The sequence below is a fragment of the Anas acuta genome, chromosome 11, assembly GCF_963932015.1.
Source record: "Anas acuta chromosome 11, bAnaAcu1.1, whole genome shotgun sequence".
Lineage (NCBI taxonomy): Eukaryota > Metazoa > Chordata > Aves > Anseriformes > Anatidae > Anas > Anas acuta.
Genome location: NC_088989.1, coordinates 13,219,676 through 13,247,457, shown reverse-complemented (window position 1 = coordinate 13,247,457; position 27,782 = coordinate 13,219,676). Strand labels below are relative to the sequence as shown.

The 27,782-nt window shown below is 38.8% G+C and overlaps 1 protein-coding gene across 20 annotated transcripts in view; it reads left to right on the top strand.

The window, feature by feature from the left end:
• The window catches only part of DOCK3 (dedicator of cytokinesis 3), a 214,339-nt gene that overhangs the window by 181,803 nt on the left and 4,754 nt on the right, over positions 1 to 27,782 (top strand). For 8 of the 20 annotated variants that reach the window (XM_068694743.1, XM_068694739.1, XM_068694752.1 and 5 more), the window contains 16 exons: positions 2,739 to 2,825; positions 4,313 to 4,417; positions 7,827 to 7,968; positions 9,254 to 9,420; positions 9,991 to 10,077; positions 10,532 to 10,711; positions 11,747 to 11,830; positions 13,112 to 13,228; positions 14,306 to 14,427; positions 15,959 to 16,094; positions 16,588 to 16,735; positions 18,706 to 18,858; positions 22,334 to 22,452; positions 23,293 to 23,380; positions 27,000 to 27,122; positions 27,698 to 27,780. In XM_068694743.1, the coding sequence (XP_068550844.1) occupies positions 2,739 to 2,825; positions 4,313 to 4,417; positions 7,827 to 7,968; positions 9,254 to 9,420; positions 9,991 to 10,077; positions 10,532 to 10,711; positions 11,747 to 11,830; positions 13,112 to 13,228; positions 14,306 to 14,427; positions 15,959 to 16,094; positions 16,588 to 16,735; positions 18,706 to 18,858; positions 22,334 to 22,452; positions 23,293 to 23,380; positions 27,000 to 27,122; positions 27,698 to 27,780 (1,941 nt within the window). Of the gene's footprint in view, positions 1 to 2,738; positions 2,826 to 4,312; positions 4,418 to 7,826; positions 7,969 to 9,253; positions 9,421 to 9,990; positions 10,078 to 10,531; positions 10,712 to 11,746; positions 11,831 to 13,111; positions 13,229 to 14,305; positions 14,428 to 15,958; positions 16,095 to 16,587; positions 16,736 to 18,705; positions 18,859 to 22,333; positions 22,453 to 23,292; positions 23,381 to 25,028; positions 25,190 to 26,999; positions 27,123 to 27,697; positions 27,781 to 27,782 lie in introns of those variants that run through there. The other 12 variants (XR_011100400.1, XM_068694749.1, XM_068694745.1 and 9 more) reach the window with 12 other exon arrangements.

Sequence of the window (27,782 nt, the reverse complement as noted above, 5' to 3'; positions counted from 1 at the left end):
CAATTCTTTTCTGCCCAGTTCACTGCTGATTTGTATTAACTAAAAATTCTGACCAGCTCCCTTTTACAGCATCACAGCATGTATTCAGCCAAGTGCTGTGGGAGACCCAGTGCTACATTTCCAAAGCAGTTCATTTTTAGATTGTATTCTTTCTACACAACATTTGAACTAATTTCTCTTGTGCACACTCATTTGAATCACACTTCCAAAAGAAATCTGCACATTGGGATGTGAGTAAATAAAGGCTCCCATTCATAGATGTTGATTGTCTATCTGCTTCCTGTGTGCCGTCAACAGCACTCAGCTGAGAGTTGCTGGTGTCATAGGAGAAGGCTGCAATAAAACTTGGATGAATGAGCTTTACAAGCAAAGGATATAATATTCAGCATACAAACAGATCAGACATCAGCAAAAGAGAAAGCAGTAATGAATTAAATTAACAGTGGAGACGTTAGGAAATTATTTGAGAAGGAAAAGAATGATACTTTAGAGGAAAGCGACACTTAGCACACAGAACTGTATATTCAGCTTCTACATTGTGAAGATAGTCCTCATTAAACATTACCAATTTTAAAAAAGGAGGATCCCTGTGACTCATATCCATTCATTCTGCTTTACTTTCAAATATCTATGAACTCGCTTTTCTAAAAAGCTACCTGTATATTGTGTTTCCTCCACTTACATATCACATCTTTATCATCAGAGTATTCAGCTGGCATGGTACAATTTTTCTGTGTTGAAATCTGATTGAAAGGGAGAGAGAGAGCCTGAGCTAGGATGACAGAAATAGTATCAGAGTACATGTGAAAGAGCTTGTCTAAATAAAGAGAAATGAGATGTGGTTACATATTGTTAATTTAATTCACATCAGAAAAGGTGCATAAAAAGGTTACACCTTTAGGATCACTGTAAGGAAAGATAGCCAGCTTTCTGGTTCCATCCAGAAGACAGATTGCAGAATTATGTAATGCTTTAGCCACAACATCCCATTTGGAAGTGAGACTCTGCTTCTGTCCAGTGTAACAAAAGCCATTTATTCCTAGCCAGGTATTCTAGAAGAGATTTTTCTTTTCCATTCTTCCAGGTAAATATAGATCACCAGAAGTCTATGTACTGATACTGTAAACTCTATTGAAACCTTAAAAAAAAAAAAAAAAAAAGGCATGCAATGCTAGTTGTGTTTGCAAATATAAACACTTAGTTGGGCAATGCAGTTGATCACAATTCGATGTATCTATTTGTGTGTCATGGACTTTGACAGCCCACAGCAAAAATCCTGTTAATTTGAGATCACAAAATTCCAAGTAATAACCTGAGTTGTCGAGTAACTGGTCTTTCAGTTGCATGTATTGTAATTATCTAATTAAATCTCAGGCTTCCCATCACCCCAAACTACTCCTATAAGAATATCAAAAAAGATCCTGAAGGAATTTTTTACTCAGCAAGTTCTTATGTATGTTTTTTATAATAAAGAGAAGCTAAAGAGATGTAGGAATGTTTTTTTTTGCTTCTTAGTTTTTCAAATTATACTCTTTTTTAATAAATAAATTCTTAAAGTTGATAATATTTTTGCTGTTCAGAGGACAAAAAAAACTTTGGTATTAAGGATGAGAGAACAGACACTGAATGCGTGTGTATAAAGGGAAGCATGGCAAAGTGCCTACTACATTAACTCAAATGGTGCAGAGATTCTCTTCTTTAAGTAAAGGTACATGGAACCAGAAAAGCTATTTCCATATAAACTGCTAATATTTTACATCACTACTGTTAATTACTGTTACCAACAATGTACAATATTATGCTTTTTAATACTGATGAGGACAGTATAACTCACATTAATTGTGATTTCACTGTAATACAGTCCAAGTTTAAAAAATAAAAAGGCAAGTTAACCCAATAGTGCATAAACATTGATCTAACCAAACCTCAGCTGAGACCTTTGTGTTCCAGATCCTTTACATAACTATGGTAAGAAACCATCACTCCCCCAAAGCACTTCCAGTCTGTGCGGGTGCAAGACGATGGGAGAGATTTCAGTTCAAGGGTGTATAAAATGAACACTCTAAAAGCTAACAGGTAACAAGGGAAGCTTCCTCTCTGTGTGGGTATGCCCAAACACAATATCCTTTTTCCTTATCCTTGAGGGCCATGAATATGATGTGCTTGAAAAGATTTGGTGTATGCAGACTGTAAGTTAAAGAAGTGGGTTTTGTTTTTTGTTCTGAATACATATACTGAGTCCAATAAGGCAGCTCAGTTCTGAGAATGTTCTGTCTCTGCATTTGACTGTTTCCTATCACTTGATGGTTTTATGCTTTCAGCAGGAAGTAGCACCCACAGGAAGGGGAGCACTTTGCTGCGGAGCTATGCCCTAGATGACAAGAGTCTTCGCTTCAGGGAGTTCTAGTGCAGAAAGCAGAGGAGATACTTGGGGGGGATTTAACAAGAAGAAAATTTGTTAGTTATATTTCTCCAGAGAAGTTCCCAGTCTCATGAGTAAACTGTCAGTGAGAGCAGTGCCTGCATGTAATTTCAATGGAATATGTGCCTCTGTTACCATCTTGAAGAAGAAATCAATCCAATATTAATGGAAACTGTTTCATCGCATTGCATTTTCATATCTAATCCCTGGCATTTCATAGCTAATGAATTGCCTAAAACAAGTTTCTGTATTCCTCTCAGCTGAGTTGGTGATAACATGCCAGTCACTGTGAGCGTGATTTGCTTTGGTTTTGCAGAGCTGGGAGTTTGGTATCCCACTGTGCAGAGAGCTGGCCATACAGTACGAAAGCCTCTATGACTACCAGAGCCTCAGCTGGATTCGGGTAAGTAGCAGCAGTTCCTCTCCTTGCAGAATCTTTTCCATTCTCTGGGAAGTTTTGTCTCTCCTGTCAGGAAATTTTCAATTGGAAAAAAAGAAAAAAAAAAAAAGGACTCCTTTGCCATTGATTCATTCCAACAACATTGTAGGCCTACTGAAGTAATTCTAGGTCTGCCAACCCTAACTCCCATGAGTATACGAAAAACACATGCAGAGGATCTTGGTTTGCCATTGCCTGTCTATGTTTATTTTTGCATAAAACATCCTTTGCTAAACTGATCATGAGTGATGAGCAGAGAAACCTATTAACAAGCCTTAGTCTAGTAGTGTACCAAGATATTCCTAAAACATCAGTAAATTAGCTATTCTCTCTGCCTCTTTATTAATTTGATTTAATCAACTGGCAGGTGAGGAGCATCTCAGCTCTTTGTTTTGCTCACCTTTACATGACATGTTTTCTGTTCGAGACCCCTAAATCTGTGTTGACCTGAATTGACTTGAATTTCTCCCCATTCTAAGTTTTTCTCTGTGCCATTCACATCATTCAGCCCATTCCTTTATTCTTCCCTCAACAACTTTGGGACATGCTCCATTTTACAAAAGGAGATAACACATGTGGGAACCAAGAACAAAACCTCGGTGCAGTGTTCAAAGTCAAAGCTGCTGTTAGGGTTCCCTGCAGTGGAAACAATGATGTTAAACTGATTCTTCTTAATAAAAAGCTATATTTTTGCTATAGAGAAACTCTTATGAGCATTTCAGAGATTCAGTTTGGCAAGGGGTCTTGAAATCCCACTCTTGATGCAAATGTCAGCACACTGCTATGGAACAAATAATTGTAAATAGAGGAAGTCCTTTTTTCAACATCCCCCTTCCCCCTTTTCTTCCATGTTAAACTTGCTGGTATACAGAGCTGTAGACGATTTAATTTTGTTTCATCCTGTTTCATGCTCCTCAACTCAATTAAAGCAAACCCCATTGAACTGATAAAGTTTTTCAGACAGCAGTATAGATTTCGAGCTGTAGAGAGCTGTTGAGAATACGGTTAGAAAAGGACACTGGGAGCCAGGCAACAGTTACCTTAATCTCAGCTTTGCCATTAATTCTGTAGTGCGAAGAGAATTACATGCAAGACCTGTTTAATTTGAGGTAAAACAGAAAAATTTTCATGATATCTCCCAAAATGTACAATGAGCATGGTGGCATGGAGCATGGTTTAGTGGGGACTGTTAGTGTTAGGTTAGAGGTTGGACTCGATGATCTAGAGGTCTCTTCCAACCTAGAGATTCTGTGATTCTGTGATTCTGTATTGTAGTCTGCTCCATAATGTAGATTGATAATGTAGACTAATAATTTTAATCTTTAAAATAATTTCACTCTTCATTAAAAACATGTGCAAAAGAATAATGTAATATTTGAATGTAACTTCAGATTCTAACGTTTTAAGTGCAGTTTTAAGAGTCTGATAGCAACTAACTTTTTCATTCACAGAAAATGGAAGCTACCTATTATGATAATATCATGGAACAGCAGCGCTTGGAACCTGAATTTTTCAGAGTTGGTTTTTATGGTCGAAAATTCCCATTTTTCCTGCGGGTAAGCCAGAGTTACACAAAATATTGCAAAGTGACTGGGTTCAGAGTAGCATTTAAGGCTTTGAATTTCAGCTGTGGAGTTAGGACATCTGCTGTTCAGTTTATATTTTACACCTGTGCAAGTAGAAATAGCTTTCTGTCAGAACTGAAGGATGTAGTTCATTGGGAGCATTCTTAGGAACAGACATCAGGAATTTGACTCATGCCTATGTGTATTTTTGACAATCTGCAGATCAGCAAAAATTGCCTCTATATTAAGCAAAATGCTCTATCGCAGCAATGCTGGGTCATTACTCAACGAATTTTCATCATCTCAGATTATCATGCTTTAAAAAAATCTCACATGACGGAGTGATTCTAATATCAGACTAATGACACTCTTCTGCTATCTCCAAGTAAAATTTTCCTAGGTTAAGCAAAAAGCCTATCAGCTTCTCGGAACACATCCTCTCTTTGATCTTCTTGTCTTTGGAGTATAAGGGATCAGTTGGGTCTGAAATCCATTTTAAAAGTGCAATTACCTTCCCTTCCTAATGAGGAATAAAATGTAAAACGGGTATTTGTTCATACAACTGCTCCTTGATGGTTCAGAGCAGGGAAGGAATATAATCTGACAGCTGTAAAAACTGCCTGAAAATTGATGGTGGATGCCATCTAGCTTGACAGGACAAGCTAACCTGAAGCATGCTTTCAAGGACTGGAGCTGCATGTTTTGTGTTCTCTTTGAAGAAAAGGCTTTACAAGAGATGGCACCACTCTTGAGTCACACAGTAAGAAGTTATAAAGAGCAAAAGTGTGTACCATTTTTATTTCATAAGGTACATGTTTTGAAAATTGCACTCTTAAATTTTCCTCTATATTTTTTTTAACCAAGATTTAAACCTTGGTGTTTAATTATATTAATTTAATGGAAGCTCAGGGGAAGTGAAGGCAATTTGGAAATGAAGGTGGAAGTATCAGCAGATAAATGGCACTGTTGCATAACTCAAAGGTGAAGCTGAACAGTGCCATAATTAAGGATCCTGAACCAACGCTTCAAAGAAGTGTGTGCAAAGGAATCTGAGGAAATAGCGAGTGTTGCATATGAAGCTCCTCTTTTATGAAGATCTCCAGAGAAAACAGTTTCTTTTTTAATCTCTAACGACAGATGTTTCCAAACATAAATGACAACAAAGTCATTACAGCATATAATTGTTCCTACGTCTGAAGTAATATCAGTGACTCTAGCTATCTTTTATTATGAATCCCCCAGTTTTGTCTTGGACTGATTGGCCTATGCATTTAACACTGCACAAGTTTTCAGTGCACAGCACTTTTCTGAAATGGTGTATCAGGATGGGTACTTGGCTGGAGACATTAACAGCAGACGTGAACATACATAATTATAATCCTTGTTAGTTCTGCAATTATATTTGGTAGCAGTACTTCTTATAGCAGATTACTAATGTAGCAATCTCATTAGAAGTCACCCTCCTCCTTTCTCTCTCTAATGATCCATACAGCCTACACATTGCAAAGCACAGACTAAGCCCATTAGCAGTCGCATCTGCATGGATCACATCGTAAAGAGATGCAGAGCAGCCATTCTAGAAAAGAAAAAGACTTACACGGATTTAAAATTTTTAAATGGATATAGGAGTGATTTAAAGTGATCAAATAACTTCACACGCTTCTCATTTATTTTTCTATTGATGTATAGAGTAACACAGAAGATAACCACTTGCTTCTACATCTTTGATTTTGTAGACCTTTTGTCTAGAAAAGTCATTGCTCATGTTGCCATGAATTCTGCATCTCTTTCTAGCCTTCCTACATAAATTAAAACTGTTTGTGTCTTCACCTACCAGAAGTTCAAGTAAGGCCTGACAAGCTACATTCTGAGATCTTGTGTTGGCATCTGTCTGAAGAATCTATTAAATTCAGCCCTGGGGTGTTTTCAGGGCATTATTTTTAGAATCATAATAACTTTATTTATAGGCTTACAGTTTTCTCAATTGCTGCAATCAAAAGCAGAATATGCAGTGTCATGAAGAGATTCACCTTCAAATATGGACTCACTCCAAATTTAATAATAGCTGCAAAGTTTGGGCATTATAGACTGAATTGTCAAGATTCATCACACAGGTTTTCTCCCAGTTCATTGGCTGCTATGACTGATTCATACAAAGTGACACATGTCACAGATGGAATACGCGGTCTGTTCCAGAAAGATGAAATGCAAAGCCAAAAACACTGCACTCCATAACTATATTTTATGATGGGGTTTTGCTGCTTTCTCTTTCATTTTGCTCCTGCTCTGCTGGAACCCTTTTTCAAAACAGTTAGCAAAAAAATAATTGCATATACTGCAGGTGCTTAAATGCAAGAAATAAAACGGGGGGAACTATTCTTGTTGGCCATTTTTGTTTTCTTTTCCTTTATAATGGTGAAAAATCACCCTGTACTTACAGCTATTGTAATGTGTATAAAACTACCAGAATCAAAGTTTTGCCTGCTTTGATAGATCTTGCATCAGGCAACATTAACACCAATCAAAATTGTGTTATGTGGCAATATAGTTCAGACACTGGAATACAATCTTTATGACAGTTAGAACTATAGAGATCCTGTATCTTGCTGTTCAGAGTTCAAGATGTTTCAGAAGCATCCAAGAACTCTTAGCAAATGGTTTAATACCTCAAGAGGCACATTTAAATGCAAGCTTTCCATCAGTGGCAGAAGGGAAATCCTGTTTATCAAGAGGAGATTGCTTTTAGGGCTAAGTGGCCGCTCAGAATTCTTGGTAAGGCTTTTCCATATTATTCCACTATAGACAAGGAGCGATCCTGAGGATGATTGACACAATCAGAAGTGGATTGTATGGGTATGACAATAAAGCAACAATTAAACAATGATTTTTATGAAGTTTGTTATGACTCCTTTCTAACTGGTAAATCGATAAACATTTAGCTCCCTCTGCCCTGTGAAATCCTCAGAATTTTTATCCAGCTCATGGAGATTTGATGGCAGCTTTCCCGGTACAGAATAGCCAAGCTGGTGACTTAGTCTGAAGTATTGCTTGCTGTGTTTCAGTATAGTCCAATTAAATAATAGTCCCTGTTCAGTTACCTGAAAAGCAAATCAGACAAAACCGTAGGACTGAATGCTGCATGTGCAGGCAGCAGAGGTACCTTTCTGATAGAGATCAGTGGAATGGTCTACTTATCAGTTGATGAAATACTTTGTAATGAAAAAGAAAGGAGTAAAATACACCATCTGTGTTACCAGTACTTGTTACTGTCACATTAGTGTATTGACTTTGTCACATACCTTGCTTTTTGAAGCAGTAAAACTCAAAGTGAGATAGAAAAAAAACAATAGAATTTAACCTAACTTTTAGAGAGACTAATTTATGATTGTCCTTCTTGCAGAATAAAGAATACGTGTGTCGGGGCCATGACTATGAGAGGCTGGAAGCCTTCCAGCAGAGGATGCTGAGTGAGTTTCCACAAGCCATTGCAATGCAGCATCCCAACCACCCAGACGACTCTATACTACAGTGCGATGCCCAGTGTATCCTTTCAGAGAAAAGGGCAAACTATGGTTAGGTAGAGCACAGTGAGGAAAGTATTGAAAAGTCATTGTTGTGGATATCTCAGTTTGTAACTGTCTTGGGAAGAGCTGGATACAGACAAAACCATACACCTGTCTATAGCAGACACTGCAGAACATAGTGTTGGAGATTTGTTGCCTTTTATTCAGGGAGTACTGCAGGTTGCATTCAATGTGTAAGAGAGTGCTTGATTACATCCAGGCCTTCACCTTTACCAATGGCATTGCCATAATGGACACTTTACTTCGTTAATCATATGGTCTGATGCCTTCTCTTGGAGAACATTTGTTGGGAACAGGTATTAATCTAAAAGTGTTATTTTCTCCATTGTGTTTTTCACTTCAGCTTTTTTCTCATAGTCTACTTCTCTTTCAAACTACTTGAACTCTTTTCTAACTGAGGCTCTGAATTTACTACTTCTCATTGGCGGTCAATACTGCAGTTTGTTTCAACCAATGCAATGCTATCTGTGTATATTTAAGGACTGAACCACATAACAATGAATGGGTCTGCAGAGACTTAGGAGATTTTACTTGTAAGAACACTGCTATTTGGCTTGTGTGGCACCAGCAAACATACTACAGGATTTTAGCCATAAGAACACTGTCAGTAAGTGAAATCTTCTGAAACTGATTAGTATTTACCACTAGATTTTCCTTAATGTGCTTTCCACTCTTCTTTGGTATGTAACATTGATACTTTTATAGACAGAGGGTTTGTTTGTATGTGTATGTTTTGAGTGTAATCAAACCTATGAGGGACCTTGCCTGTAATACCGAGGTTACACCTGTTTAACTAAACTGATAAACATTAGATAACAACTGTTTGCAGACAAAGTTGAAGTATCTAAGGCAAAATTTATCAAAGGTAAATACTAGATAGTTAGTTTCCTAAATACATAGAGACACAAAGATTTACTGAAGTGCCTGCAGCAATGAAGCACCTAGCTCTAATTAAAACTAATAGGAACTGACTATTTTGTCCAACCTAGATATTTTTGTATGTCTTAGTATGTACTCTCTGCATCCTCACGTATCTTTTTCTGTTTAATCTGGCTGTAAAGTACCACTCCGTAGACTGTCCTAATAGTTCTAGTTTAGTGTGCTCATTTCACTTGCAAAAGAAGGATGTTGGAAAACAAAAGGGAATGTTACTTTCTGAATTCACAATCCTGTTTTTTTCCACAGTAGAAAGAGCTTTTCCTGTTTTATGTCCCATGGCTTTCTTTGACTACACAATTTGCAGATTTACAGATCTATGCAGTCACTCCCATCCCAGACAATATAGATGTGCTACAAATGGACCGTGTCCCTGATCGCATAAAGAGCTTCTACAGAGTCAACAATATCCGGAAATTCCGCTATGATAGGCCTTTCCACAAAGGCCCAAAGGACAAGGAGAATGAATTTAAGGTACAAATAGTCAGCAATCTGTGTTTTAAATGTCAGTCTCTTCAAGGCGACTACTCTCGTGTTATTCTATGCTAATAGAGCCTTTCAAGTAATCCTGATATGATGGCCAAAGATACTGTAACACAAACAAGTGGCTGTTGGTGGCTACACATCTGACCTGATTAAAATGTTGTCCAATTTAAAGATAAGTCATTTTAGTGCCAGGAGAAATGTGTTTTGTAGCAAGGATGTTTTTTTTTGTTTGGCTGGAATTTTTTTCTTACTGCCATAGATGTTCACAAGATCTTCTCTGTTCCCATGACAGAACTGGTAGCCAACCTCAACCTCTGGAAATTAACAGAAATGTTGAATGTATTGCTATAGAGCATACTGATTTTTTATTTTTTTTGGAGGGGGGAAGGAGGAGCATTTAAATGACACTCAGTATGACATTCTGCAAAGTATGTTACTGCTTAGGAGGAGGTTAATGTATTCTTCTCTGACCTTTATCCCCTTAGCACATGTGGTAAGAGTATAGATGATGTGATTGTGGTTCACTGTGTACCTCACATCCTCAATTATTCTTTGCAGAGCTTGTGGATTGAACGTACCACTCTGACCTTGACTCACAGTTTGCCTGGAATTTCTCGTTGGTTTGAAGTGGAGAGAAGAGAACTGGTAACGTTTATAGTTCCTATAGTTGAGGTTTGAAATGATGACTTACTAAGGACATGGGATAGGCAATTTAACTTCTGTCTGAAATCTTGCAGTTTAAAATGATGAGGTTTACAACAATTAAGTATGTCGTTTTTTCACCACTTATTTTAAATAACTGCTGAATGTAACCAGGGGAATTAGGTGAGGGAACATGACAGCATAATGCAAAAAGTGCCAGAAAGATAGAATAATTGTATTGTTACTGTGACGTTAGTTTACAGAAAGAAGTTATCACAACTCAGTGACCTGAAATACAGTGTTAATGACAATAAAGTTTGTTAATGTAGCTAATTTTCTAGCAGTAAAAACTAAGAGAGATCACTGAACCATCTTAGTATATAATTTCTTTATAAGGAAGGTAATAAATCACAATGAAGTGTCCATGGAATTAAAGTGTGTTTTATTGCCTTTTGAGGTTGAAGTAAGTCCTTTGGAAAATGCCATTCAAGTGGTTGAGAACAAAAACCAGGAGCTGAGAACACTGATAAGCCAGTACCAGCATAAACAAATGCATGGTAACATTAATCTTCTCAGCATGTGTCTGAATGGAGTGATTGATGCAGCTGTGAATGGAGGAATTGCAAGATACCAGGAGGTAAGCAGGGCTCTGCTTCTGAATATAGCATCGACATTTTTCAATTTTATTTCCATTGTTGTTTCAAAGAAAGTATCATTTAATAAGATATTTTCATGCACATTTTCTAAATATAAGGTTAAAACCCCATGCTTGGTTATTCTGCATCAGCACTTGCATAGCCATTTGTCAACAAGAGGATCCAAATGTAGAATTGGGATACAACGTAGATATGGTTGACAGTGGGGTTTCTTAGGATTAAATCTTGGCTTACCTGGAAGCCCTGACCTGACAGGTACAGGAATATATCAGAATTTATTTATTTTATTACACTGCTTACGTTATAAGTCCTTTTTGCAGCAGAGGCAGTGGAATTCATGGTAATTGAGACTGTTTGGACCTGTAATCAGGAAAAGCTGCTAATTCATGCTACTCAACCATTGTCTTTACTAGCCTAATTTTGGACTCACTGAGACCTTAAAGTTACATGATGTTAGCTGGTATGTTATCTGCTATGCTCTTTAGCAAGCTGTTACTTAAATTCCACGTTGCAAAAGGTAAGTCTAGGTTGAGATACTGAGAAATGGCAGCAGGAGTCCAGGGGTGTGGGACGTCTTCCCTGCAGACCATGCAGAGAATGCTCTTCTTCCTTTACCTTAGTTACCACTTTACTCACTTAATTGAAGGATTCTTTTTTTTTAAGGAAATGATACAAAATTAAAATCATAGGATGATAAAAGTTTTAGTGGTATTGTTCATCATTGTCACATAGGTAAATATGATCAGATTCATGATCCTTCAGGGCTGAGGACTGTCTTAACGCTACTTTACGCTGTTTCCTTTAAATGAGCAACAGAATCATGTAGGTTGATACACTCATACTGTAGCTTTACCTGGATCCCAGAGTGCTAAAAGTGATAAAATTGAGCTGCTGCTGTTAGCTTAATGTATTTAGTTCTCCTAAGATTTCTGGACCTTTTCCTATCATCTTTTGAAGACAAGTTATGACAACTATTTCCCAATAAGCAGAAAGCTTTTCTTTTCTTTTTCCTACAGGCCTTTTTTGATAAAGATTATATCACAAAGCACCCTGCAGATGCAGAGAAGATCACACAGCTCAAGGAACTCATGCAAGAACAGGTATTGCTTTTCAGACACAAAAGAACATTGGTGTCTGGATTCATCAGCAGTCAGTTTAAACACACCAGATCCAACTGATTCATTCAGAAGTAAAGAATTTCAGTACAGGAGATTTAAAGTACATTTAAACAAAAAGGAGGTGAGATGGCTGAGGAGTTTATGAACTAGCCATTCACCTTATGTAATGTTAGGTGAAGCTCTGCTAGCATAACATGAATTTTGTTGTCTCCGTTTATTATCTACTAGACATCTTGCCACATTTCAGGCCTGCCATTCATTTATGGCATTTTGAATTGTCTTCCTAGTATATTTCAAAGGTAATCAGAGTCAGGACAGGTCAGGCTTGAGATTAAACTGTCAGAGCTACATGGGAAAACTTAATGTCTATTTCTACTATCTACAGTTCTGTTTTTCTTTAGTGTCTCTGTGAAACATCTTGGTAGATAAAGCTTGCTGGATGCTTTGATGGGAGTGAAATCAGAAAATCACATCCCTGTTAATGGAAGGTTTGGCAAAATACACCACATTAAACAATGTGGCCAAGTTTTTACAGAGCTACTGGGCCTGCTTTGTCAACAAATTGCTTAACTGCATTTCAGATTTCCCATTTGTAAAATGAAGATAATACTTATCTCCCCTCAATCCTCAAGAGGATGTTTGAAAATTAATTAGCTATTGTTTGTACTGAGTTTGAATCATGTAGGGAATTATATGTATCTTAAGCCTGCTATCATTACTATTTTCTTTCATCTGAGAACTTACATAATCTCTTTCAATTACTAATATTGTATGTTTGACCTTTGAAAATGTGACCTTTATAAATAAATAATGAGCAACAGAAGGAGTGAACACTGCTGAACACTGTTACTGTTCAGCTCAGTTATCAGAACCTCCTTTGTTTTGAAATCTCTGTTGGCAACTTTGACCCCTTTTCCGACACTGTTGGGAAGGAATTTCCTTGGTCACAATGAATTATCTGTATGAGGACTCAGTGATGTTAACTGCTGGAGAGACAATCAATCTGGTAATTTTTTTTACAGTTGTCTCTAACAAATGTAATCCAATGTGACATAACATACTTGTCTCACACTTGAAGTACTTGTTGAAGTAATATAAACTTGCCAGGTCTCTTAGGCTTACTTGATTATTGGCAGTCTTGTACAGAACGGTGGTATATTTTACAGTACTTCCTTACACAGTGACAGACCTGAGAGACAGGCTTCAGTTCTGTCTCTTAAACTTGATTTATTTAGTTTTGTCATCTTGTTTTCTTCTTAACAGGTACATGTTTTAGGAGTGGGTCTGGCAGTCCATGAGAAATTTGTACACCCAGAAATGCGCCCTCTGCATAAGAAACTGATAGACCAGTTCCAGATGATGCGATCCAGTTTGTACCATGTAAGCTGGTTCTCATTTAATATCACAGAACAATTGTAAAGTTCAATTTTCAGGCTTGTCATAAAATAATATAAAACAGAAGAAGAAAGATTAACAAAACACGTTAGATGTTCAGCTCTTACAGTTGTCATAGTTTGAGTAGCATAACATGGACTAGGCCCTCCAGAAGTGTTTTTATGTAGACAGCAACATGAATTCCGGTTGGTTACTTCAGGCTTCCAACTTTGATTTAGGCACCCGATATTATAGGTTTGCATTTCCTATATAGTCAAAAGAACTGCCTCCAGAGCATGGTACACACCACCTGTTTTATACCAGAAATACAAGTAACGTCCTCTAGGAAAGGTACCTTTCCATCCGTTTGTGCACTGCTGTACATTAGTATTCTGTGACAGCTATACTTGAGACATCTTTGCCAGATGGGTCTCAGAAATTGCAGTGCATTCTCCTCTTCCTGTTCAAGTGTAATTCTCATCACTTTCTTGAACAATATCACAATGAAACCAAAGGACACCTTTCCATATAATATAAAAGAATTATCTGCAATGTGTTAGCAGTTTACTTTCCAACTGAAGTAAGTATTTTCTAAAAGCTTTGAACTTGAAAGGTTTTACCTCTGCTTTTAGGAGTGAATACTATGCAAGGATGGCCAGAAATAGCAGCACCACAATTATTTTAATACAGCCTTTCTCTTCCAGCAGATGAGATCCATGCAGGTTATAGCCTGTGTACAGCCTGTGTTCATTGCCTTTCTTTAGAATTTAGACAAGATCTGTATTTTTGAGTTCAGATTTCTTTTCAGAAAAAAATGGAGATGGTTGCAATTTGAACAACACTGTACCTCTCTTTTTCTCCAAAATTCCTGAAATGGTGGCTGGAAAGTATTGTTAGAAATAGAGAATAAGGACATAAAACACTGACGCTCTTTATCCTGTGGAAACACAGGTAACTGTAGATGATTACAGAGAACGTGGAAACAGATCGGATTTTTTCTGAGAGGAAAACATTGTAATTTTCTCATGACTAATTTAGCTAAAATATCTGCAGTAACTAAAAGACTCTGTGTCTCATGTGCAGGAGTTACCTGGTTTGGATAAGCTGAGTCCAGCCTGTTCTGGCACTAGTACACCACGCGGCAATGTTCTCGTTTCGCATGGACCAATGAGCCCAGAGAGCATAAAGCTGTTGCATCGACACAGGTACCCCCTTTTCTTCTGCTGAAATATCAAAGATCTCTGCACTCTGTTGAATTAAGATTTGAGGGTCAAAAATGCAGTTAATAGTACTGGAGGAGGAGGGTCAGTTTTCGTATAAGCATCCTTTATTTTTGTTCAGGGCTCATTATTAAAGTTTGAGGATGGAATCAAAATGTTGAGAAATCCAGTTTGCAGCATATCGTAAATACCTCCAGATGTTTCTTCATCCCTTTTCTTACACATCTGCCACTCAGATTCTTCTCAGCTCTCCAGGTTCAATCTGACTTTGGAGGTTCCAACTTCTCATACTTCTGCTATGCAAATGGCAAATAAATATTATCTACCATGAAAGGAAAAATGTATTGTTTGGTTTAGAAACTGAACTCAATATGTGCCCATTTTGAAGACTCCAAAAATGTTTGCGTAATTGTTTTTAGAGTTTTAATCAAATCAGAACCCAAATATAAGAGGCCAAGGGTGTTTTGATTAGGATAACAGAAAATAGCTCAGCATTCAGAGAAATATCTGAAAATGTGGATGTTTATTCAAACAGCAGAAGAACCACTAATAAAAACTAACTGTGGACAAAAAAATTGGATTTTTCAGGTCAAAACAGAGTTTTTATATCCAGCCAAAGCTGCTTATGTGAAAATGTACATATCTATGCCAGCCTGAGAAACAGTGAAAAGAATGTCACTCAGATTATGAAATTTCAATGGCTCTTCAATGTTTGTTTCTCTTGGTGGGTCTACATAGCTTAGCCTGGCATAAGGAGCTGTGTAAACTTGGTCCTGAGTTACAGGATCCATGGTTCCCTTTTTAAAATTACAATTAAGTGGCTCTTGTGCTACTTTAGTGTCTTGGCAACTGACATTAGGTATCTGGGTGATAAAAATTCTTTTCCTCAAAGTTCATCTCTTTGTAAAGCCTTTTTCCCTAAGAATTTTACCCTAATTCTTAGGGTAAAATGGGGAGATCCTATAGTATACAAAGTATGCATTTGTGGATGTGATTTACAGTGACAAAAAATGAATCTGAGAAAGATTAGAGTGCAGATTGCACACCAGTTGGACAGCATTAATTTACTGTCAGCTAGGAAGTTGACTTCAACTGCAATGCAGAAGCCTAACAATGCAGTAAGAAAAACTGCATTTTGGCCTGTCTCTTGTGCTTGGCTTCCTTTGGAATGCTTTATTAAGCTGCTCCCACTCATCTTACTTGGGTATTAAGAATGAGAGTGGTTTCAGAATGTTCTGTTAAAAGAACAGCAGATATGTATCATGACATGTTAACCTGGCTTTGGATTCTGAAATTCATCACCCTACACACTGTTATCTTAAGTATAATCTTATTTCCATTTTTTTAATATTTACTCACATTTATAGATTTGTTTAAGCTTTTATTTGGCCTGATACTTTCAAAAGTGTTTGACATGTAAAGATGACCTAAAGCAGGTACTTAACCAACCTGGAAAAAAAAAAAATCAGACTTCAGAAATAATAATGCCCCTGTTCTTTCTCTGTTTTCGTTTCAGCCCACTGAACATGCTTGGTTCAGTCCGACACTCGTCATCCTCTCTGTCATCACACACCTCCAGTGAAACAGGAAACCTGGTTATCCTGACAGACAGTTCCGTGGGGGAGACTGCTGAGGATATGTACCACATGCAGGTACGGCTCCAGTGCACCCAGAAGCAATTGTCAGAGATGGCACTGAGCATGCTTGGAGCATTACACTTATGAGTGTATATATCGTTATTATGCAATGTACCTAGCCACGCGCTCGGTTCTGTCCAGTGAGATTTTTGTGAAGAACCAAACAGGGAGAATCTGAGGTTGTTCAGGAAAGACGACAGAGTAATTCATCCGGGTTTACTTTGGGAAGAAATCTTCTGTATTCATACAGAGAAAGCTGCTGTCCAAGATCGTAGTATTGCTTTCAAAAAGTGAGATTTTAGTCAGCATGTTATTTATCTGACCTGTTCAACACACATGCATTATTGCTCTTGTTTGTGAGAGGCTGACATGAGTCCCCAAGTCTTGAGTGCAGATTAATAGTGGCCTGCACTGAAGCTGTTTCCTAGACAGAGGTCACATTGGGGAACCTGAGACAGGTAAAAATCTAATGCATGATCCACTCAGTTCTCTTCTCTGCCTCCTGCAGCTTGTTTACCCTAACTCCAGGTACCAAGGCTCAGTCACCAACGTGTCTGTTTTATCCTCGTCCCAGGCCAGCCCTTCCACCTCAAGCCTGAGCTCTACCCACTCGGCACCATCCCAGATGATTAACTCTGCTCCTTCCAGTGCACGAGGTAAGAATGGATGGACCCAAATGAAGGGTTAACTGGAACTGCAGGTATACCCCTAAGTCTTTCAGCTTCCTTAACATATTGGTTGAAATACAACCTGTATGAAATAGACCACTCTTTCTTTTTTGGAGCTTGCCTCATCAAAAATGATTTCTTTACAAATTTTGTTTGTTTTCCAAAAATTTATCTAATCTTTTTTTTCAGCAGTATTTGGAGTGTATTTCTGATACATGCTGGTTTCAGGCAGCTGAATTTCATAATAGTTTCTGTTGTTCTACTATGAAGTTGTGACAGACAATCTAGAGGAAAACAATAATATTCTTTGGTACAGTACGTCAAAGAGAGAGATCATGAAGACAAATGCAACATTTTCATTTTAAGCACTTAATGAAATTACAGCATAAAAAAGTACTGCAGTTAAGCAGAAATTTGTGTATACAGAAGCATACATGTATGTATGCAATGAACACTGAAAGACATAAATGGGGACAAAGAAGGATTTTCCTGCTGGGAAATGCTTTGCTGTTGTGGTAGCTGGTTTTGATATGGCTAATCATTTTTTTCTCAAGCCTCACAGCTGAAGCAAAAGTATTCTGTGTAATCTCCTGACTTTGATAACTTCTATTCAAGTTTTTGTTTTTGTTTTGTTGGTTTGTTTGTTTGTTTGTTTTTTTATCTCATTTTGGATTCTCAGTTGCAGGTTCAAAAATTTCGACACCTCTTTTCACAGGCGTATGAAGAAGGTATCCAGGATACACTCAGAGATGGACGCTATTAGTTAAATCTTACCCCTTTTTCCCATACAGGGGAACTGTGTGCTTCTTTATGGACAGAGGGTACAGAGCAGGGGAGGTTGCTATTGCTCATTAACAAGGAAAATCCTCCCTTTTCTCTCAGGCCAGTTTGGGGCTGTTTTGTTCAATCTTGCAGTAAAATCTTAATTGACTGGTTGTTGTTATGACATAGATGTTATCAAAGTGATTTATTTGAAGGATCAGATGGAATAGGAAGGTGAGAAGTGGATGTCTTCAAACAAAGGCATAGAGCTTCACTAATTACCATGAGCTGGAAGGAAAGTAATGATATCTGAAATAGTAAAGTAACAAGATGAAAGTGGCATAACAGAAAGGGGAAGATGGAACTGAGTACAGGGCCATCATGCGAGGAAGACACCTTTAAATGGGTGTGCCTCAGCTGGCATCAGAGGCCTGAATCTTAGGGGGGATTTGAGGGGTTTTGGTGTTCGTGGCATTTCAGAATTTTGTCACTTTAAAAAGCCAGTGCTTGCAGTGGCAAGCTGTGCCAGTCTTTCTGAGCTTGATGACTTCAGAGCAGCACCAGCTTCCCTCTTAACTGTATTCTTTGCTGTTGCTTAGAAACTAAAGCAATGAATGCTACGAAGGGCATGGTGCTGATGGATGAGTCAACAGCACCTCCCAGAGATGAGTGCTGTAAATGGCTGCTAATGAGGAAACAATAAGAGAAATAATGATACCAAAAAATACTTTAATGTATATTGATTTTACTCTTTACCCTTACTAATGTGTTGATAGCCTTTGATAATAAATTGCTTCTCTGTTTTGTTCACTTTCAAGTTAGGCGAGCATAGCATCCAGACACTGCCCACTTACTAAGGGATTTTATTTCTAGTAAAGTCCCAGATCCTCTCTGTTTCACAGTGTGCAAGTCACTACCCAGGTTGTTACAACACTGCTGTTTGGAATGGAGTTGTTTGTAATGATGAAAAACCCTATGCTAAGCTCCTCTGTGATAATACAACTTTGATTTGCTCCTTGGTGATTTTTCCTTTCGTTTTCTTTTTGAATTGGGTGAATTTGCTGCTTGTGAAAATGAGAGGCCAGTGTCAGTGGCCGGAGCAAGGTACTTCACAAACCTTACGTGTGCAGCTCTGCCATTGCACCTCTATTCCTTTTTTTGCTTTTTGGTATTTATTTATATTCTTTTTAATTTAGTGCTGATGAAAGGTGCTGGATTGACACCACTGGAGGCTGAAGCCCTCTATTTATCCACAGAACAGATACAGCATGGGCGGCAGCCGTGCAAGCTTCCCCACGCTGCCCCCACCAATGTGCCTCATCTCTGTCCTGGAGGGACCACCTCTAGAGGTGAGAGGATAGTTCAGTCTCCATGACCCATCCAGTCCGTGACCTTTCTGCTGAGACTGCCAACAAAGCTGCAATAGTCGTGATGCTACAGCTATCCACTTTCCAGACAGGAAGTACACGAAGGCCAACAATTCATTTAATACAGGCCACCTAAATTTACCAACTTAGCATCGTTATCACCTGTGACTTGAAGCTGAGCACGGTTTCCTAAGATTTCTAGTTTTTTTCTCAGATGTTTAAATGTTTCTCATTGGTTCAGATGTTAATGTAGAGGTTTTAAAAAAAAAAAAGTCCTGTTATCAGGATTCTTTGACACCTGTTCTCTGTTTGACTGCAGAGTCCTTTCTGGACCTCAGCTATTAGTGCTGCTCTGAGGAGACAGGGATCTTGTTGACACAGATTAGTTCCATTAGCAACCAAAATAAGTCATGGCCATTTGCATTAACAGTCCAGCAGGAATTTAAATCTTATTTCTAATTTTCCACTTTCAAATGTGGCCCTTCCATTGACATTTAAAACAACAATAAAAGCAAATTATTTGGTTTGTCTGAGGAAAATAATGAAGTCATTAATCCAACATTTTGTTTAAGATATTCATGAAGATGGTATTGATGCTGATGCGATCATACCACTGAACAGCAGATTAAAGCAGCAAGCCTTACACTGCAGTTACAATCTATACAACTTAGAGCAAAAGTCTTAAATAGGAGTGTAATCAGAACGCAGTAAGAACTCTCTAATTCTGTGCTAGCAGTAGAGAAGGATATTACTAGTCTGTTTTTCAGATTAATGAGTATCCATCTTTCGGTTTTCACTTGGCTTGACCGTTGCATAGCTTCTTTCCTATTAAGAAAGCAACGTGTTTGTTCTGACTTCATTTGAGGTAACTCACATAAGGCGCTGCTCTAACCCTACTCGAGTTAAAAGATTATGTAAACTGGTGCTCCTTAAACAGATACCATAATGCAAAAAGACCTGGAAAGAGCTATGAGTGGGTTAGGTTTGTTTTTTTCCCATAATTTCATTGACAATGTTTCTGGGACTCTTCCACTCTCAAAGAAACTCCCAGTTGGCACTTCATGGCTGACCTCTTAAGGCATCCCTACGGCTTCCTCAACACAGCCCCCTTCTTCAGGGGCAAAAAATGAGTCCCAGAGCCTGCCTTAGCACCGTGCAAGAACCCATATACTTGCATAAAAACTTACTTCTGAAACCCATAAAGTTACAGTTTGGTGCAGGAGCAAACTGTTTTCATAACAGTAAGGAAAATGATGGACTGGGAGGAAAAAGATGCATTGAGTCTGGAGTTTAACTATGTTAATTTTCAGATTCATTCCTTAAAACTAATACTTGTTACAAGTGGATTAATGTTTTCAAAATTAAAAAAAAAAAAAAAAAAAAAGAAAAAATACCTCTGCCTTCAGCATAGGATTTTCTTTCTCACTAACAGTATATACAGCGCTGCACACATCCAGTGTACCCAGCTACACGCTGAGAACAACAAACCCTGGTACAAGGTGCAGCATTTTATATGGCTGCTGTGGCTGTTCTGAAAACTTTTTATAGGTTTTAATTTGTTTTTTACATGTTGCCAGCCCCTGATGAGAGCCTTGGTGATTGTGTTCTCTTTGTCCAAATTATTAATAAATGCTTCAGTTATAGACACTCCTGTTACGGCACCCAATTTGGATGTATCCATGCTTAATTTTGTTAGCAGACTGGATATTTGGCATAATCTGCAACAATCTTTGTAGCTATAGTTATTTACCAATTTAAGGCACCAAACAGCAGAGCTGTTGTGTAAACTAGGCTCTGCCACCAGATTTAGCACATGTGGGATTTTTCAGGTCATGCAATACACAGTCTGGTGGAAGCTAATGGTTTGCATCTTGGACAAAAAAAAATAAAAAAATAAAAAAATAAAAAATAACAAGGATGATAAGATAAATAAAATGGAAAAGTTTACCATATAGGTTGTGCTGTGATGCAGTTCTGGGCACACCTAGAAGTTTGGCACATTTACATCTGTTATATAGAAATAGGACTATTTGTGATGTGTGAGTAAAAGAGACTCAGCATAAAGCCTAACACTGTGTTTTCCAAGCTGACGTTGTACATAAGAGCAAATAATGTTGTGTAATTATGTTTCTGTTTTATGTCTGGGGACAAAATGAGTTCGGAACTAGAATGCAGATACTCTGCAGCTGTTCATGTCAGGGTGGGGACGTAAATTAATCTGAGATCTTCCACCCCTGATGGAATCGTTGCAATTGTGGGAGGTTATCCTGCATTCTGCTGGACACATTGTTCCTTCCACTGTGTGCTGAATCAGTCCCAAAAATTGCATGTTTGCTTTTGCTGGGGTAAGAGCTGCATTAACCAGCACCAATGCCTTTGCTCATATGTTGGAGTGCTGTTCAGGTAATGTGTGTGGTTGTGGAAAGTTTGCAAAAGGGGGCATGTATTCCCCAAAAGCCGGCATGGCTCTGTAATGCGCTGTGTGCTGCCATCTGTTAAGTGCGTGTCCGTGACGCAATGAAATAATCAGTGCAAATTAAAGCTCACTCTAGCAGCTTCAGAACATCAGTTCCTGCCAATATTGTGCATCTCAAGGGATGTGTCTATCAGTAGTATTGGACGTCAGGAAGTCACTAATTGAAATCATTCTTCTAGCAAATCCATTGTCAGTTGTTGCATATCAGAAGATATATTGTTGTGTGGCACTCATCTTGAAGGACATGAATCACATGCTCCAAGAAGATACCTACATGAAATATCCTTGTATCTTAAATGATAAATATTCAGATAACTAATAAGTCTACAAAGTCAGACATATTCCTCTCATATAACTCTAAGCATTGGTAAACATCCTGTTATCATGTAATAGCTCAGTATACCAACACAAATAACACCTTAACCAGAGGAATTGTAAGCAAAATGCCACCCACGTTTATAGAAAGTTCTGCTTATTATTCTTTGTTTTTTGATAAAGAGGAAGCTAACAACGGTATCACCAACTACATAGCAACACCTCAGTCTCTGTCTGCCAGAACTGAGGAATAAAGTAGCTCAAGCTTTTATCCCTTTCTGCCACATTCAATCCTAAAATATAAAATTCTGTGGCATTTATATACTTCTACAAAACTTATGGGGTAAAGGAGCATTAGACACCGCAAAGCACAGCCACAGCTGATCGCCACTTTTTGTTTTTTAAGAGAAAGCTCTGCAGCACACAACTAGGGACAAGTACATCTTACACACCTTACATGGTATGTCCTTAATTGTATGTAACATGCCAGTTCTTATTTCATCTTGTGCCATGCACCCCACCAACAGCTGCTTAGTGGGCTCAGCACCGTGTTTTCTTGAGTCCTGTAAGATCATCATGTGAACAAATTGCGAAGGAGATCACTGGGCATGCAGAGACATGGCTGTTGTTTGTCATGTGTACGTGATTATTCTCACTTGTTTACAGGCTCTCCCTCTCTACCAGATAAGTACCGCCACTCTCGGGAGCTGATGATGCTGCTGCCAACCCACCGGGACCGACCTAGCAGTGCCATGTATCCCACGGCTATCATGGAAAATGGACAGGTAGCAGATCTAATTTCTTTTGTTAGTTCAACCACCTGAAACTGTGACTTTAATTTTTACTGTTCTGTCCACTTTAAAGCTTCCCTTCTCACCTTTAAAAAGCGCAACTTAGGATTCTTTACAAAGTGGTCCAAGAAGTAACAAGGAACTTTTCGTATTAATCACCCACAAGAGCCACCCACTTTGGTAGTCAAGTGCTACAAACTGTAATGACTGTTAAAGCTGTGTTTACTTCCCAGCTCTGTGCCCTGGTCTGTTGCAAGCAGTCATACCATTAATTTACTCATGTTTCCATCCTGCAGTCTAGCCTCAAAGTACATTTTAAATAGTTTTATGGTGACTTCCAGATGGAACAAAATACACAAGAGGCTGAAATAATATACTGACACAGGGTCTCCAGTCTAGGCCTGTTTCTACTGCTTTCTCTGGACAAATTGCTAAATTCATAGTATGCTTACATACGAGCATTTTAATTCAGCACTGGCATGCACTTTTGAAGGGAATCTGCTAATCATGCCCACTTACTGTACTTTAGTTCACAGCGGAGAACTGTCTCAGCATGTGAACTCAATTCTTTCAAATAAAACCAAAGCAACAGGTAAGCTTCAGAAAATTTCCTCCAGAGAACACAGGCAGGTTGAATATTTTGTCCTCACTGCTGTTACGCTGTAGAGATCCAGTGGTATTGTACTGCATTACTTGCTAATGTAGACACGGTCTAATATTTCTATGATTCTTCTTAATTAAATATGCTTCCTTGCCTAAAAAATGTGAACAGAAATTCACATCTTATTCTGGTTTTGTTTTTTATACGTTTTTCTGTGCTTTCTTCTCCCTTAGCCTCCAAATTTCCAGCGCGCCTTGATCCAGCAAATGATTGGGCCATGCAAACCTTGCAGTGATCCCAACCTGTCTCTGGCTGAGAAAGGTACTCTTTTTCCTAGGTAACATGCATGCTTGCTAAAATATTATTACTCTGGTCATGCTACAGCAAGTACTGACTGAATGGGCTTCTACATCTCTTGGCAGAGTGCATTCTCTCACAATTTATTTAATTAACAGTTTAATTAACTGGGCCTTCTGCCAGCCTACAGTCACTTTAGATCATTCACAGAAGGAGTTACACAAAGCTCTCTATTTCAGAAAGCTTTCTGAGTTTAGCATTTTATTATTGAAACAAATCCTGCAGCCTTTATCAAGCAAAACCCCCAAGCAAGCAAATGAGAAGATATATGAAAGAAGATTGAGACCATTTTCAAAAAAATTATGAGGTATACTGTTGCTTATTTTTGGATAGTATAAATCTTTTTCTTTTTTTAATGTGCGCTTATTCTTCAAAATAGTAAAATTTCTTGTAAATTCTCTCTCTGAGGTAGTTTTATACTTACTTGAGTTTATCATTAGGGATGTAAGCTTAACTCATGGCTTTGAAAAAGTACAAGTCAGAAAACTTTAGTAAGAAATTTTTAAGGAAGGGTTTAAAGAGAAACAGCGAGGTGACTATAAGGTAAGATGCAGCATGGGAAAAAATGGAGGCTTATGTGAAAATCTCCTGATGATCCGGGTGGCTGGCATGACAGGTCTGCAAATAGGTGGGAAATGAGCCTGTCAGTAGCTAGCAAAGGATGATAAATAGCCAAGCAGAGAGGAGGAAAAAAAAATGAAAGAAGGAGCTTGTTTGATGTAACGGAAAGGGAGAAGTTTGTGAAAGGGTGCCATGGACAAAGCGGTGGGCTCAAAAAATGATCTGAGGGGCAGCATTCTGAAAAAAACAGAAAAGTGGACAAAAGTTCATGAGTTGAGTGTGCTGCTATGAGCAGGTAATGGTCATAGGCTAGGAAAACAGTATCTTAAAGTCAAACATTTTTAAGGCCAGGAAAGACCACTGCAGTCCTCTAGGCTGACATGCATAACATTAGACATCTGTCAGTATTCTTGTTTTGTCAACTGTGCCTAACTAAACTGTATTTGGGGAAAAAAAATCCAATTTTTTTAATAGAATTTCTAATAAGTCAGAATCCACTACTTTAACAATGTGGCAGCCTTACAGAACAGTTGAGATGGAAACCAAAACCCAACGTACAGTTCTAAATAAATGACTTCGACGATAATAAATGGTGACAACAGTAAAGACTAGGGAATGAGGAATTAAGAGCTCTGGCTTAGCCATGTTGCGTTCGAAATGAACATGACAGACATGGTAAGTTTTTCTTGTTGGACAAGAGAAGGAACTGGAAAAGGCACATATATGATGTATTGCCTGTTAAGAAATAATTCTTAAATTTGTATTTGTAGCCAGTCTTTATACAACAGCGTAGTATGTAGCACAGACAGAAGGGGATCCAGGACCAAATTCCCTCCAGAGGAGCCACGAAAGACAGATGACATTCAGTAACTGTTTTTAGGGGATGGTCTTACGGGAACCCCAGCTCTTCAGCCAGGTTGGTAGCACAAGCACAGTGACAAGCAGTTTTGCAGTCCTTGAGCCTTCATCATTCTTTGTTAGTGAGGATGCCTTGTTTTTTGCTAACAGCCATGCCCAATGAATTTTTCCACCCCCTTCCTTGCCTTGACAGAAGCACTGCTCAGTAATTCTCACTGACAACAGGGTGACAACAGTTGCCCAGAGCAGAACGGTTCATGTTCAGCTTCCCTGCTAATTGAACTTGGCTACTGAGCCACTGAAGACTGTTGAGAAGAGAGAGCTGGGCTAGGACAGAGCACTGGAGCTCCCTGGGTAGGTTTCTTCCTGAAGCATTTTGGATTAAGCACTGGTTTTAGCAGGCAGCAGCCATGCTCCAAAATTGTCTGACCCGAGGACGATTTCCAGCACTTATACTCAAAAGTCAGTGAGTGAGGGAATGAGAAAGCATAAATGGCTTACGCATTGGGGTACCACGTTCTGTTCTTCAGTCTTCTGCTGCATCTCAGTGTTAAACAAAAAGCAGTCATTCTACAGGCCAAGAAAGCCAGGTATTGTTCTGTCCTTTTCACTTGATGCTGGCATCATTATGTTTCTTGTCCCTCTCCATTTTAGCCTTTTGACACCAACTGCAAATTAGAGCATTCTGGCATGCGCACAGCATGAGCAGGGGTGCTCAAGAAGCTCATCCGAAGCCAGCTCACCTGTGTTGAGATATATCCCTTGGTTTGAACCTATTCTCTGTCAAGATTCTTGGTATCTCACTTATACACCTTCCTCAGTTTGAGAGTCTCTCTTCAAAAACATTTTCTTTTATATTTTATTGTTTTTGTTCTGTCTTATGAGGCTGTTACTTTCTGATCTTTTTACCTTAGGGAATTTTAGGTCTTGGGCAGCCTGTGTTCATGAGCGAAGGAAACAAAAATACTGAAGAAACCCTTCAAAGTCACTTCAGAAAAGAAACACAGCAAAAAATGGTTGCAGGCATTTTAATTACAGAGAAATTTTCTTTGTATGTCAAACTCTACGTCTGTTTCTCCAGGCTTCCATTTTTCATGTTTCAAAACTTAACAGTGGCAAAAGCTATCTTTAATCTCAGTTTTCTTTGGTAGACTCATTGAATTACTTTTTTTTTCACTTTTTTCTTTAGCAAATCTGAAGAAAATCAATCGTTTATACATAAACATAAAATTATTGCATTTCCACCTCCTCAGAATAAATAGTCTTTCAGAGTGTTTGGAAGAGAGGGAGATGCGTTTTAATGATCTTTGTCGACAAAATTCTTGAGATCCTGAAAAATTCTCATTGTTAGAAGCAACTATTATTTTGATGAGAAAAAGTCACACATACAATAGTAGATGTCTGTCATGAGGAAAGCCTTCTTGCTGTTGTCTGTAGGTTTGTGCCCAGTGTGCCCCACCAAGAAGCACACAGAGGAGGAATCCCTCAAGTAGCTTGGGACTACACTTGCCTCTACTTTTCCTGATTAACAAAGGCTTGATCTCGTCAGCTAACCTTGTAATACAAGGAGTCCAAACAGCTGTTTTTAAGTATTTGGTGATCACATTTTTGATCAGCTCTGTTGCTTAGTAAATTAGATCTGTGAAGTCCTGATTTCTTCTGTAACCAATTGAGGTGTCCACAAATTCAGTCTCTGCTTAGCCACTGTAATACAGCAACAGGCCATCCTGTTTCAGGACACACGTTCCCTCCTGCTCTGTAATCATTTGCCACCAGGCAGAAGAGGTCTCAACTGAGAGCTAGCTGCTGTTCTGTCAGTGAGGTGTCATTTTTACTTACTCAATGGCTTGGGAAAAAAAAAAATAGGAGTTCTACTGCTCTTCACATTTGCTAGAAATGGGCTGGGGGGGCATCAGTGAAGGGGAGATGGGCAGACTAACAAACACTGTGATCACCTAACTCTTAACTTCTTTAACAAAGCACCCTGTAAACTTAACACGCTGTAGATTAGATGATGCCTTTGTTTGCCTTCAATCCTACCATACACCAAGCTTCTAGAATCTGTCCCCTTTTTACTACCGAAGAGCACACCAGAAAGCCAATCCTTCTGGCCCCAAGACCCCCCTGTTCCATTACCCAAGTTCAATCTGTTTCAATCCTTCAGCTGTGCCAGCAGCGCCCAGTAGCTGGAGCCTAGACAGCGGAACAAGAGAGGCCCTGCCATTCCTGTCTGCCCACGTTGGGAGCATCTTGGCCCCACCAGTACCTCCCCGAAGCCTGCCCCATGGTAAGGAAAAGCCCAGAAGGTCTGCTGCATAATCGATGCAGTCACGCCAGATAAATCTAGGCCACCTGAAAGCTGACCACAGCCTTGTGTTTTTCCCTATGGAAACAACCAGAAACAAGCCAAAGTCTTTCCTGGTCTGCTAGGTTAGTGCTGGACAACACTTCAAATTTTTACAATCGTTACAGTAATACATGGACTTGTATGGACTAGAATTAGGTGTGTGCGCACTGGAGGTTTGGCCTGGCTTCTTGCCAGTGGCTATCTTCAGCAATAACTCACAGTTACAAAGCTATTAAATAAACCTTCAAACATCTATTGTTTACGAGCCTGTTGCCTTGCCATGAGATCCTTGATAACAGGGTTGGGTGGAAATCTATCACTGCACTAAACTTCTCATTAGCATTTTGTGATGTGACAGATGCACTCCACGGTATCTATCAGAAAGGAAGCCTAGGCTGGAGTGGAGTTATCAGCATTTGGAGCTGTTACCTGGCACCAGAGCATCTAAAACCCCAACTCTTTCACGGCAGTTGAGGTTGCACAAGTCTGTATTTCTGATCCTTGTCTCGTTCCAGGACACTACGCACTGCACTTTGATGCCTTCCATCACCAGCTCAGTGATGCTCCTCCGGCACTGCCTGCACGAACATTGCGCAAGGT